At 34.4% G+C, this 13,895-nt stretch overlaps 1 protein-coding gene across 2 annotated transcripts; it reads left to right on the forward strand.

The window, feature by feature from the left end:
- The first annotated feature begins 2,672 nt into the window (after window positions 1–2,672).
- LOC111370876 (ethylene receptor 2) lies at window positions 2,673–10,108 on the forward strand. Of its 2 annotated transcripts, XM_022992778.1 has the most exons (8): window positions 2,673–2,810; window positions 5,294–6,241; window positions 6,851–7,219; window positions 7,316–7,582; window positions 7,676–7,803; window positions 7,915–8,112; window positions 8,337–8,400; window positions 9,273–9,630. In XM_022992778.1, the coding sequence occupies exons 2-7, from the start codon at window positions 5,339–5,341 to the stop codon at window positions 8,368–8,370; spliced, it is 1,899 nt and encodes a 632-aa protein (XP_022848546.1). In that variant the 5' UTR covers window positions 2,673–2,810; window positions 5,294–5,338; the 3' UTR covers window positions 8,371–8,400; window positions 9,273–9,630. The 2 variants fall into 2 exon arrangements, with proteins under 2 accessions (XP_022848546.1, XP_022848545.1); XM_022992777.1 differs by lacking the exon at window positions 8,337–8,400 and having other exon boundaries at window positions 2,674–2,810; window positions 9,273–10,108.
- Window positions 10,109–13,895: the final 3,787 nt, after the last annotated feature.

The raw sequence follows: 13,895 nt of genomic DNA on the forward strand, positions 1-13,895 counted from the left end.
TCAAAGAAAGGGTTCTCACCTGGGCTCTGAAGGAAATTTTACCGGTCATGATATTGTAGTATTCGCTAAGGGACTAGCTTACTTGAATAAGATTTTAACACACACACACACACACACACACACATATATATATACACGCTTGATGTTTATATAAAACAAATTGAAGAAAGCCATGATGCATATGGACGAAACAAAAGAAATGAGAAGAATGTTAGGTATTTTAGGTATAAGCCATAGTGGCCATTGAAATTTTGAGAAGAAGCAACAAAACCTTTGTGTTATGGATGGGCATTAAGAAAAAGTTGATGTTCATGCACTTGAAAATGAACTAATATGGTCCAGTTCTTTATATATTATCTTGTTCAAACCTAACATTCACGACAAGTAGAGTTGTATGAAACATTATCCGACAAAGAAAATGAAAGTTGCCATGAATGTAAATAACGTTTTTTTTTTTTTTTTTTTTTTTTTTTTTTTTTTTTTTTTTTTTTTTTTTTGCTTTTTAGAAATGAAAATCTATAGTGGCATAGGGAAATGAAAATCTATACTGGCATAGGGAAATTGGCTTTGGTTTACCAATTAGGGAGCCATGAGTAGCCCATGCGCACGCATTGGCTAAATTCACTTTCCATTCCAATTCATCAGTTTTGGGCCCAAATATATCACATTTTGTACTTAATTAGGCCCAATATAATATTTGAACAAATTATATAGCACACACAACATGCAACAAAAGTTTCTGCAACAAGAACGCATAGGCATTGGTTCCACCAATTGTTGTTTGGTTTTGAGGTGATCACGTTGGCCCCCAAATGGTTTGGTTTTAAGGTGGCTATGGGTTTTAAAGTCTAAGCACCATACAACTTTTTATTTATCATTTTGCAATAAGAAAAAAAATGTTTGGTCCCTATATTTGAGTCCAACACGACTAGGCCACAGGGATAGGGCAAGCCATGGCATCAAGTTTAATTGGGATGCTCGATGGGTTAGTCTAGTCGTTTGACTTCCTTATCTTTGGACTCGGATTGACTCGCCTCACGAGCTCTGCGAGCCACTCACGTCTCGTTGAGTCCCTTTTTTAGTTGAAAATTACGTTTTGTAGCTAAAATGCGAGTTGCTCGCAAGCCTAGTTTGAGCTGCAGTCGATGAGCAGCTCGTCCTAGGTGTGATTGTGCCAAAAGCATGTTGAACAACTCCATCTTGAGTGATTCGACATATTTAACATAGATATAGAACCTACATACACATCTTAGCCACAAGCTTTACATACAACGATGACAATTTGATCTAATAACATCAAGTCCTAAAAATTGGTTAGCAAAACTTAGCATTGATAAGAACTTAATCTTTTCAAGTTATTGACTTGGGTCTGAATCTCCTGGGGGTGGAGTAAGGGTGAAATTCCCAAAAAAAAAAAAAAAAAAAAAAAAAATTTCCGAAAGAGAGAAAAAAGGTGTTCAGCCTAATTTTGTCCGAACTAGAATATTCGGAGGCCCAAGTTTAAATATGGGCTCTTCCAATTGAATGGATTATTATGGGCTAGGTTTAGAAAAAAGAAAAAGATAGAATTTGGAGGCCCACTGTTTTACTATGGGCTTTTAATTCGCAATTCTCCATGGGATTATCATATTTTTAGGTGTTTATTGAGTAAAATAAGTGACTGTTTGACACCCATTAATTTATTTTATGGTTTGTTATAAAATCATTTTTAACCATTAATACAAAATAAATATTCTACACATATATCAAAAATATTTTTCTATTTTTTAACTACATATTCTCCTAAAAATACTATTCAAAATTCTTTTTTCCCAATTAATGAGGATCAAACATGCTCTTAATTTGGTTCAACAAAAAAAAAATTGAAATTTCATATCAAAATCAACAATTAATTTTAATATCATGTTTCATGGAAATCACATATTTTTAACTGCACATTCTATCAATTTTTATCGAATTATACTAAAAATATAATTTTTATCTAAATTGAATTGGGACTTATTAATCAAGTTTTAGATTAAATTGATAAATACTTTGCCAATTTATTCTTTGGTCAAATGAAATTTTAGGTCTCATTGAATATATGAATTTGCATCTTCAAATAACGAAAATCATTAACTAAATATTACAACCTTGTGCGACTTTCAAATGTATTGAAAATAAATTTTAAATGGTATGACATTTTTTCATCTAGTTGTGAATTATATGAAAGTTTCGTGCAATTTTAATATTTACATTGACGATTTTGGTTCACTAGAGAATCCATATGAGCAGTGCTGTCTGTACAGGCCACACACAATATAGGGGGTGGGATAATTTTTTTTTTTTTAAATAATCCCCCACCCACAGCATGTGAGGGGCTAGGCCTCCAACGCACATATACCAATTTAAATAAGGAAAGAACATAAAAAATTTTGAGGACCTATAAACACATTATGTAAAAGATTGAGGAGCACAGTTCTAATTCATCTCAAGCTTCAGAGACATCCCACGTCCTTTTACTATAGTTACAGCTCATTCCGAGACCCACACTTCACCTAAATTTCTGAATCGTCGATCAATACATTCATAAGAATTGGACGTCCGGATCTGACTTTGACACAGTAATAGCCAATGACCCCCGTCACCATCCCACCCGCTCGAAGAATACAGAGAACCCAGACACATTCAGTCTCTCTTCTCTCTCTCTAAACTGTTTCGACTTTTTAACGCTAACCAAGACTTTTGTGTAAAGCTCCATCATTGAATAAAGAGTTCAAAAGCTAATATATTCTAAATTCACAGCTTCCAGATTAAAGAAATAATTTGGGGTATGTTCTGACCTTTTTTTTTTTTTTCTTTTTTTTCATCAGTTGGTGCATCTTATTCTCTCCTTTTGATTTCTTGAGTTAATGTGGTTTTTTTTTTTTTTCTGGTATTTATGTTTCATCAGTTGCTATTGGAATAAATTTTATTGGGATTTCTACTTTCTTGCTTGAATTGTTTGGTGCATTTAATTGGACTGGTATTGATTGATTTATGGGGTAGTGTATTTCTGTAAAATGTGTTGTAAGGTTTGATTAAGCTCAAGTTTAAGTTTGAAATAATATTAATTAAGTGATTTTTTTTTCTCGAAATTATCTGATCTCTTCAAGTATTTAATACTTTTCAGTTTCTTTATTTGCTTCAGTAGGTGAAATGAAATTTCTGTGATCATGGTGTGATAATCTATGGGGTATGAGTTGCTAGAATGCAGGGGTGTGACCCATCAATTTTTCCATTTTTTTTTTAATTTTTAAAAAATCACATAAATAAACCCTGCCTTGCTATTTTCCGCAAATTGAAAAATTTCCTGTCTTCCTCCGCTAGCCCAGCAGCCTGCCTTGCGAATCACGATTTCAGTTGTCCGTCTCTCCCTTCCGCCCGGCCGCCACTGCCCTTCCTCCTCTTCTCTCCAGTCTCCCTATGCGGTCTGTTTTCTCTTAGTTTTACTTTTTTCTTTGAGTGTGGGGTGTGAGAAGGGAAGGGAAGGGAAGGGGGCTGTTGAGCTTCTTCATTTTAGTTTAAGTTTGAACTTGTTGAGCTTCTTTGCCATATTTGTTGTTGTTGCTTCTGTGCACGTGTTCTATTAGGAGTTTCCTCTGGCCAATTGCCCAGATGTGGGTTGGTAATGGTTAACTGCAGTGCTCCACAGAATCCAAGAATCCGAACCATCCTATGAGATTCTGGACTAGTTTTCTACCAATCTAGTATTGATTCGAAATCAATTTCTTCAAGGTTTTTAAGATAATAATTATAAGGAAAGATGCATTATATTTTTTAATTTCTCTATGCCAGACTCTCCTTCTATTTCAATTTCATTCTTCCCCAGTATCTCTGTTCAAATGCGCCAAAGGTATGAACTACAACAATGAGATACCTAATTATAGAATATATCAGACTTGTAGTTTCTGGTGAAATGGCAAATTTCTTTTTGAGCTGAAGTTAGAATTCATAGTAGAACCTCACCTCAAATATAGGGAGAGTATGACTTTCTGGCTAGTTGGTGAGCAATTTTATTGTGATTTTGATTGCAAACAGCTATTGTTATATTACAACCACTACGTTCTCAATTAATTCGTGTCAAATGTCTTATTAAATATGAGTTAACAGACTAATATGACATTACTCGATCACATGAATTCGTTTTCTTTTCACATGCCCTAAAGTTGCTGTTCTATGCTGTGAAATTTGAAATTTGCTTGAAGCAACTTGACATTGTCTAATTTTTGGGTGTTAGTTTATCCCCTTTAGGTGCTTTAACCGAGTCTATAATAGGTGTATCGGTAACATGCGTTTCGGAGCTGCATGACTGAGCAGGCACTGGCCTTCGAGTTGAAGATATTACTGCTGGCAACTTTTTCACAACTTTTTTGCAAGTTTGATTGTGCTCCCGTAACTTAAACTGTCTTTGTCCAGTACCGCTAGAAAGTATTTATCTTAAGCAAAGTATAGAAATTGATCGCAATCTAAACAATTTTATCCATTACTTACACCTACGTGCAAGTTTATTTGTTACCAATTGTTGTTGATCAATCATTCACTCTTTTGTGGTGGAAACTAAAGAATATTAAAATAATAGACATTTGGGGAGAAGCTTGGGCTTGCCGCTGGATCAGCAATCCAGGGTATGCATAAAAAGGAAGAATTAGGGTTTTATTGTGGATTTTTTTGTTAAAAATTTCCGAATTTGTATTCTGCTAATCTATTTTGTGTAGTTGGTCCACTAGAATAGTTGTTGACAAGTTTATTTTAAAACCTATTCTCCTGTATCAGTCATTTTCTAGTAGCAATCCTAGTATGGCGAGCATTGATAAATTAACTTTATATTCATTTTTATGAGAATGTAGACAGCAAGAATTAGGATTTTAGCAGGGATTTTGGTTAAAATTTTCCTACTGTGTATATTGCTAATCTATTTTGGGTAGTTATTTCACTGGAATACTTGAGTTTATTTTATAACTTATTCTCACCTTATCAATCTTTTCCTAGTATCAACCAATGTATGGCAAGCATTGATAAATTGCTCTATATTCATTTCTACGAGCATGTACACGAAGGAAGAATTAGGGTTTTAGCTTAAAATTTTCTGGCTTTGTATGCTCATCCATCTGTAGTAGTTATTCTTTTGTTGACAAGTTTATCTTAAAACTAGCTTATCAGTATTTTCTTGTATCAATGTTTATACGGCAAGCAGAATTCCATTGGTCTACCTTAGGATAAGAGTTTGAATCTCTATATATCCTTGATAAAGGTTCTTTATTCATTGCTACAGGTATGTAGGCAAAGGAAGAATTAGCACTGAGGTCATTCATTTAGCATGGAGGCCTGCAATTGTATTGAGCCACAATGGCCAGCTGATGAATTGTTGATGAAGTATCAGTATATCTCGGATTTCTTCATTGCGTTGGCTTATTTTTCTATCCCATTGGAGTTGATCTACTTTGTCAAAAAATCTGCAGTATTTCCATATAGATGGGTTTTGGTGCAGTTTGGGGCATTTATTGTTCTTTGTGGAGCAACACACCTGATCAATTTATGGACGTTCACCATGCACTCAAGAACAGTGGCAGTTGTCATGACCACTGCAAAAATTATGACTGCTGTTGTGTCGTGTGCTACTGCCCTTATGCTAGTACATATCATCCCCGATTTATTGAGTGTCAAAACAAGGGAGCTATTTTTGAAAAATAAGGCTGCTGAGCTAGATCGAGAAATGGGCTTGATCCGTACGCAGGAAGAAACTGGTAGACATGTTAGAATGCTAACTCATGAAATCAGAAGCACTCTTGACAGACATACCATACTGAAAACCACACTTGTTGAACTGGGAAGAACATTGTCCTTGGAAGAATGTGCGTTATGGATGCCAACGCGTACAGGACTAGAGCTTCAACTTTCTTACACTCTACATCACCAAAACCCAGTTGGATTTACCGTACCTATAAACCTTCCAATGATCAACCAAGTGTTCAGTACAAATCGTGCGGTAAAAATCTCACCAAGTTCTCCTGTGGCCAGACTTCGACCTTCTGGAAAGTACATGCCTGGAGAAGTGGTTGCTGTGCGTGTCCCACTCCTGCACCTTTCTAATTTCCAGATTAATGCTTGGCCTGAACTTTCGACAAAACGCTATGCTTTGATGGTTTTGATGCTTCCTTCGGATAGTGCAAGGCAATGGCATGTCCATGAATTGGAGCTTGTTGAAGTGGTGGCAGATCAGGTTAGATTCCAAAACATCTCTTTTCTCGTTACATGTGATTTGATTGGAAAATTTATTTTTTATTCTTCAATGTGGGCTTCTGGCATTTTCTACTTAAATCTATATGATTGTTTTAGAATGTTTGGAAGTGATTTTGTCAATCTATACAAGACTGCTTAAGACTAGAATTGCTAATCTAAATAAAATGAGATGCAGCAGGAGTAGAGCAATCTCCTTTCCTTTTTCTTTTCACTGTTGGCAGTGGGTCATATATTTATGCAGTAGTAGTAATCTTAGCTTTCTTTTCCAAAGCTGATATGCGCCATTAAAACAAAAGTGATGATTGTTTGGAGAAGTTGTAGTATTTTGACAAGGTTTTACTTATTGGATTCATTCTATCGATTTCTCCTTGATGCATAAGCAGGAAAATAATAAAAATTTCGTTTGGAAGGAAAACCTAAGCATGAGGTTGTATGTGTCCATTATGTAAAAACATTTGTAGTTGAGAATTCTGAGGCAAGGATGCATCTTCTTATTTGTACTGCATTCTGCTTTCAATCCACAAGAAATTGGATTTGAAGTTCGTAAATGTACAGTGTTTTTTATTAGTTATATTTGTTGTTGAATCAGGTGGCTGTTGCTCTTTCACATGCTGCAATTCTGGAAGAATCTATGAGGGCAAGGGATCTTCTTATGCAGCAGAATGTTGCTCTTGATCTCGCTAGAAGAGAAGCAGAGACGGCTGTTCGTGCTCGTAATGATTTCTTAGCTGTTATGAATCATGAAATGAGAACTCCCATGCATGCCATCATTGCACTTTCATCTTTATTACAAGAAACTGAGCTGACGCCCGAGCAACGTCTGATGGTTGAAACAATACTCAAGAGCAGTAACCTTTTGGCTGCACTTATCAATGATGTATTAGATCTTTCAAAGCTTGAAGATGGTAGCCTTCAACTTGATATGGGACCTTTTAACCTCCATGCACTCTTTAGGGAGGTAGGATTGTGCAATATTTGTTTGTAACTTTTTGTTTTAGATCAGTGTTTGAAAATGAAACAAATGGCTAACTGAGATGTCTGCTACTTTTTGCAGGTCCTTAACTTGATAAAGCCTATAGCATTTGTGAAGAAGTTGTCCATTACATTGAGCTTGTCTTCAGATTTGCCAGAGTACGCCATTGGTGATGAGAAGCGGCTAATGCAAGTTCTTTTAAATGTAGTTGGGAATGCTGTGAAGTTCTCCAAAGAGGGCAGCATCTCCATATCTGCTTTTGTTGCAAAATCGGAGTATCTTAGAGATCCTCGAGTCCCTGATTTTTTCCCTGTACTAAGCGATAACCAATTCTATTTACGTGTACAGGTTTGTGTCTTCATACCTAATTAATGTATTTTGCTAATAAATGATTATTCTTAATTTTTTAGGTTGATTATGACTATGCTCTCTATTATATAGGTAAAAGATACAGGATTAGGAATTAACCCCCAAGATATTCCTAAGCTATTCACAAAATTTGCTCAAAGTCAACCTCTGGCTGCCAAAAACTCTAGCGGTAGTGGGCTTGGTCTCGCAATTTGTAAGCGGTAAAGTCTTCACTACTTATCCTGAAATATTGTCATTCTTATAAACCATACAACCTTAAAATTGTAGTTTCTGCATTTTTTGGTGGTAACCACCACCCCTTGTGTGACCAGGTTTGTAAATCTCATGGAAGGACAAATTTGGATTGAAAGTGAAGGTCTAGGCAAGGGATCTACCGCTATCTTTATCGTGAAACTTGGATTTCCAGGACACTCGAATGAGTCAAGGCTCCCGTTTGTGCCCAAAGTTCCTGGAAATCACGTGCTTACAAACTTTTCAGGGCTTAAAGTTGTTGTGATGGATGATAATAGGTATGCTTCTTTCCCCCCTTGCATTTTAAACTCCCTTTGGATAAGTTATAAATGATTTCTAAATGGTCACAGTTCCTTTTTAAACACACTTTTCAATGGACCCTCCACTACATAACCACATGTTTTAACCACACATTCCATTTAAAGATCATTTATAATTTATCCATACAGAGGCTTATATTTTATCCCTGCTAGTTTTGCCATCCATGGATTCTGTTCTGTAGATACAAATTTCTATTTGGCTGGTGTGATGGCTGAACATTCACAAGTTTCTGCAATAGAACCAAGGTAAAAGATGAGATTGGCTGGAAGTATCTTGTAGACTAAAAAGGCATTTTTTGAGTGTACTGGGGGAACAAAGTTCAGGCAAATAGAAGAAAAGTCTATCTATTGCCACTTCATGAATTCTGGACTGTATAATACAGTAGTATCAAGATTTGTAAAAGCCAAGTATCGTCTGGAAATATACACCTTCTCTATGCCCTCAAAGTTTGGCACCCTATATCAGGATAACAGAGAAGTGGTCAACGATCCTTACCTTAAACATTACCTCTCTAACAAGAATTAGACTATTAAAAAGCTCATCTTGCAAGTCTTTATTTTTCACTTGAATCTATGCTCCGTGTCTTTCTTTCTTGCTTTTTTATACAAAAGAAGGGTTTCACATCATTTTGTTGTCCTTGATATGGAATGCTGCATTACAGAGCTCTTATCTCCATTAATCTTCTTTGCTCGAAAAACGGAGAGGAATAAATGGAAAAAAGTACGAGGAAATGTTGTTATATTGTTAAGGTTCATCTTAGATGGGAGCCTTTTGTTTTCTTTCGCCAGATTCCCACATTATTCATGTTCATGGGAGGTTGCATAAGTTACGGCACTTAAAAAGAAAGGAGCATCTTAGGGTGTCAGACCTGTCTCTCAATCAAAATTTGGTGTAAAAAAGTTCAGTTAGATTTAAAAACATGATGTCTAATAAAAACACCTTTTTTTTTTTTTTTTTTTTTTTAACGCATGCAATGAAGTTTTTCAGTTCAAAATTCAGTGAAAGTCGTCTCATAACTAGTCTAATTTGTTCCTTATCCCATAAGTGAATGCTATATTTTACTGTTTACATGTAAGTTTGTATTTTATAATTAGAATTTTCTTACTTTGTGATGCAGCGTTGGCCTGATGGTAACCAAGGGCCTCCTTATGCACCTAGGATGTGACGTAGTGGCTGTCGGTTCGGCAGATGAGTGCGTGAGAGTCGCTACCGCTGAGCACAAGGTGGTTTTCCTTGATGCTAGCCTGCCAGGTTCGGACGCCTACGAAGTTGCTGTACGTTTGCACGAGAAATTTGCGAAACGACTCGATAGGCCTTTCATTGTAGCACTCACGGGGAATACTGATAGGATGGTAAAAGAGAATTGCTCGAGAGTTGGAATGGATGGAGTCATTTTGAAACCTATATCGGTCGATAAAATGAGAAGTGTTTTATCAGAGCTCATAGAGCATGGATTTCTGGTTGAATCACAATAAGCAGAAAGGCTAGTACTGAGTACCTATATTTGAAAGTGAATAACTGTGAGAATGCAGAAACCGGGTGATAACTTATTCTTCAACATGGAGTTCACTATACAACATTATGGCATTGCAGTGTATATCCCGAGCCGTGCAGTGGTTTGAATTATTGAATATGTCGACTTTTTTTCATGTGTATCTGTGATTTCAGAATGACGATCACAAGAAATGATGATGATATCATTTGAAACTCTGTAAAAACCTGAAGAGATGACTTGTTTTCTTAGGTATAAGTTATTACTTATTAGGATGCTCTGAATTGAGTTGAAGTTTGTTTCAGTTGTAGATTTTGTGCCTGAACTGAAATTGAGTGGTGTTTCCTAATCATTTTCTCAACAAGAGTTTGATTATGATAGAGGAATCTGTTTGAATCGTACTCTGCTAATGTGACTCCATTCTTCCTATATTTTTGGTTTTAAGATCTTGAAATTTGTAACATACTCTATTACTAGTTAGTTTTTTTTTTTAAAAGTGCTTTTCTTTTGCTGTTGAACTTTAAAAATTTTCTGGGTTGCTGATGAACTTCTATGAATGTTTCCTAGTTGTCATTGGTTTGAAGGTTCTTTTAGTTGTCACTGAACTTAACTAATATTTTATACCATTCACAGTTTTTTTCAAAATGTTTTCTAAACTGTCACTTTATTTTTATTTTTTTTATTGGTAAATGTGAAATTCTATTTATCAAAAATCATATACAAATATGTCAGACATACTCGGGTAAACAACATTCAAGTGAAGATTACAAGTACGTCGAATATATTCGACCAAACAAAATGAAAGATGTACAAATGATAATGGTTATGTGAGAAGTGTATTAACAAGTGAGATAGTATTTTGGAAAGTTCAATGTGTGAGATATTTGGGAAAGTTCATTTTAAAATTCAATAGTCAATGAGATATTTAACTAGCAAATATATAATTACGGAAGAGGAAAAATACAAATATTACATGAAGATTTAGCTCATGTTTGGTTTTGATTAGAATCAGATTTTAATTTAGCAAAGTCAAACAATTAATATTAACTACATATTTTATGGGTATCACAATTTTTCTACCATATTTTTTCAAAATTTTATATCAAAATTTACTAAAAATTTAATTTTAATCCCCACCAAATATGAGCTTATTTGATAAGTTGAATTACTAGATAGTATAAAAGAATAAGAGGGTGTTCAGTAGAGATTTTGGGAATTGATTTTTTTGACCGTTGAAGATAAAAGTGAATTATACCTGTTAGAGAAGGATTCAAAAATGATAGCTCAAATAGTGAAATAACAATAAAAAAAATTGATTTTAATTGACTTAAAATCCCGATCAAACAACCCCGAAAAATAAACTAACATCAAGTAATGGGACATATCCATCAGAAAAAATGACCATAAAAAGTTGACAAGAACAAAATAAAAAACATCACGTGACAAAGTTTGTTGAAGGTGTATGTGTGAAAGGGACAAAAAGTTGGGAGGCATGAAAAGTATAAGGGTGTATTATAATAAACTTTTCATTGTTTAAGACACAGAAAATCACTTAAAAAAGATTTTTCTTTTTTTCCTAAAATGATCTGACTTTCACTTTTCACCAACTTTTTATTTTATAATGATTACGTTGGATTTAATCTAAGTCAAAGTTAATAATTATTTTTAATTAAATATTTCGTGGAATTCAGAACTTCTCAACAACATATTTTGTTAACTTTTATCCAAATCTATTAAAAATCTGATTTTAATAATCACGGAATATGGGCTAAATTTCACCTTTTAATTTGACCTTGCATTATATTCATAAAATAGTACATATGATAAACACTATAGGTAATAATCAATTAAACATATACCAAAAGAAAGACAAACAAGTGCATAAATTGACTTAAAATAGTCTCCTAACAATTTATTTTGCATTTTTTTTTGGAAGAATCGATTTGTTTAAAGTGATTTTTAAATTGTGCGATTAAAAAATAGTAAAAAATTATGAATCCATATTACAAATTATTTTATTTGGAAAATATGATTAAACGAGTTTAAAAAAAATGACTTGGAGGATACAAACACGGATTATTCCAAGTTTATACATACTATAAAAACTCTAACCAAAATTAAAATCTTTTCTAACAACAACCTCCTATTTCGTTTCTATAAAAATCAGATTTATAGTAAATTTTGATAAAATTTGACAAAAAAATTGGTTGAAAAGTTACGAGTTTCATAAAAGGTGTGGTTTAAAATATATTTAAAAAAAATAAGAGCCAAACATGGACTATCGTTCGACATTATATAATAAAAATATTTTCAATATAACGCTGAAAAAGGAAATTATTTTTTGTCGAAAATAATTTTAGTGTATATTTCATTAATTTTTTGCTTTTTCCCGTAAACCTCAACTGCTTATTCAATGAAGATAATGCCAATCCATTTATCTCGTCACCTTACCGAAGTAACAAACAAAACAAAAGCCAAGCTTGAATCATCTTACGTTTGATCTTCTTCCCTCACTTCTATACACACTCTCTACAGTCTATATATACATACACATTGTATTGTATGTATATGTTTATACGTACAAATGAATATATACATTCTCTCTACTGCACAAAAACAAACAGTAGAAGAAAAAGAAAAGGGAATGTCATATGCTTTGGCTATCCATAAACCACCACCAAAAAACCATTTACACTAGCAATCAAGAATTGTTACGAAAAGTCGAAAACCCTTGAATATTTCCTTTTTATTTCTTTCTCTCTGTTGTCGTTGTCATTATCAAATGGGTTTATGGTTACAGACTTTAATACACCCACAAATATAGAGAGAATCTGTTTAGATTACATTGGGATCACCAAAATCTGAAATTTGAGGGGAAAAAAAATAAAAACCATTACTGATTGATCTATATACACAGTAGAAATTGAATATATAGCAGTAGTGAGAATAATAGGTATAATTATATTTTCCCTCATAGAATAAATTACACAGAGTATGATACAATATTTATAGCCACTTTGGAGTTGTGAGCAAGAAATGAAGGAAACAGATTACACGTGCAAGACACCAAAGAATAAATACAGTTATAACAAATTTGCATAGCACCCAGTTGCACATTAGCAACAACCAGATTTTGTGATAAACACGTGAGTTTGAATTCAGCAATGGACGTGTGATGATGCATTTTAACATCCTCCCTCAAGCTGGAGTTCATTCTTTGACTCCAAGCTTGTCCTTAAGAAGAAGGAATTTGGTTTGTGAGAGGGGTTTGTTTAACAGGTCTGCAATCTGATATGATGATGGAACATATTGAGTCCTCAGTTTGCCTTCAAGAACCTTATCTCTAACAAAGTGTATATCCAACTCAATATGCTTAGTTCGAGCATGATAAACAGGATTTGAAGCCAAGGCACTAGCACCAAGATTATCACACCACAACACAGGAGGTGAGGCTGAGTGCAAATTGATTTCTTTAAGTAGTGACTCAATCCAAGTTATCTCAGCAGCTGCTTGTGCTAAGGCTCTATACTCTGATTCTGTGCTGGACCTAGCCACAACATATTGTTTCTTTGAAGACCAAGCCACCAATGTATCCCCTAAGTATATTCAATAATCGGCTGTTGACCTCCTATCATCAGGGCATGAGGCCCGATCTGCATCAGTAAAACCAGTGATGCATATTTTGTCACTTTTTTGAATCCATAATCCTTGCTCAATAGTCCCTTTTAGATATCTAAAGATTCTCTTAGCTGCTATCCAATGAACATTTGAAGGTGTGTGCAAAAATTGACTCATCTTATTCACAGCAAAGGTTATGTCGAGCCGTGTGTGTGCTAAGTATTGAAGTCCACCAATTGCACTTCTATACAATGAAGGGTCAGACATCTTTTCACCTTCACTTCTGGAGATAATCTTGCCTGCTGTCATAGGTGTTGAGCAAGGTTTGAGATGTTCATAATTGAATCTTCTTAGCAGGTCCCTTGTATAATTGGTCTGAGTGAGATACATGTCTGATTCATCTCTTTTTACCTCAATTTCGAAGAAATGATGTAGTTCTCCCATATCTTTTAGTGCAAATTGTGTATTCAACTTATCAATAAAGCGCTGCAACACCTTCTGATCATTGCCCGTGACCACTATATCATCAACATATACTAAGGCAAAAATTACATGATTTTGATTCATGTAAAAGAATAATGAACTATCTGCCTTTGACTTTAGAAAGTTCCAATCAAGAAGAGTTTCCTT

Source organism: Olea europaea, chromosome 21 (genome assembly GCF_002742605.1).
Source record: "Olea europaea var. sylvestris chromosome 21, O_europaea_v1, whole genome shotgun sequence".
NCBI lineage: Eukaryota > Viridiplantae > Streptophyta > Magnoliopsida > Lamiales > Oleaceae > Olea > Olea europaea.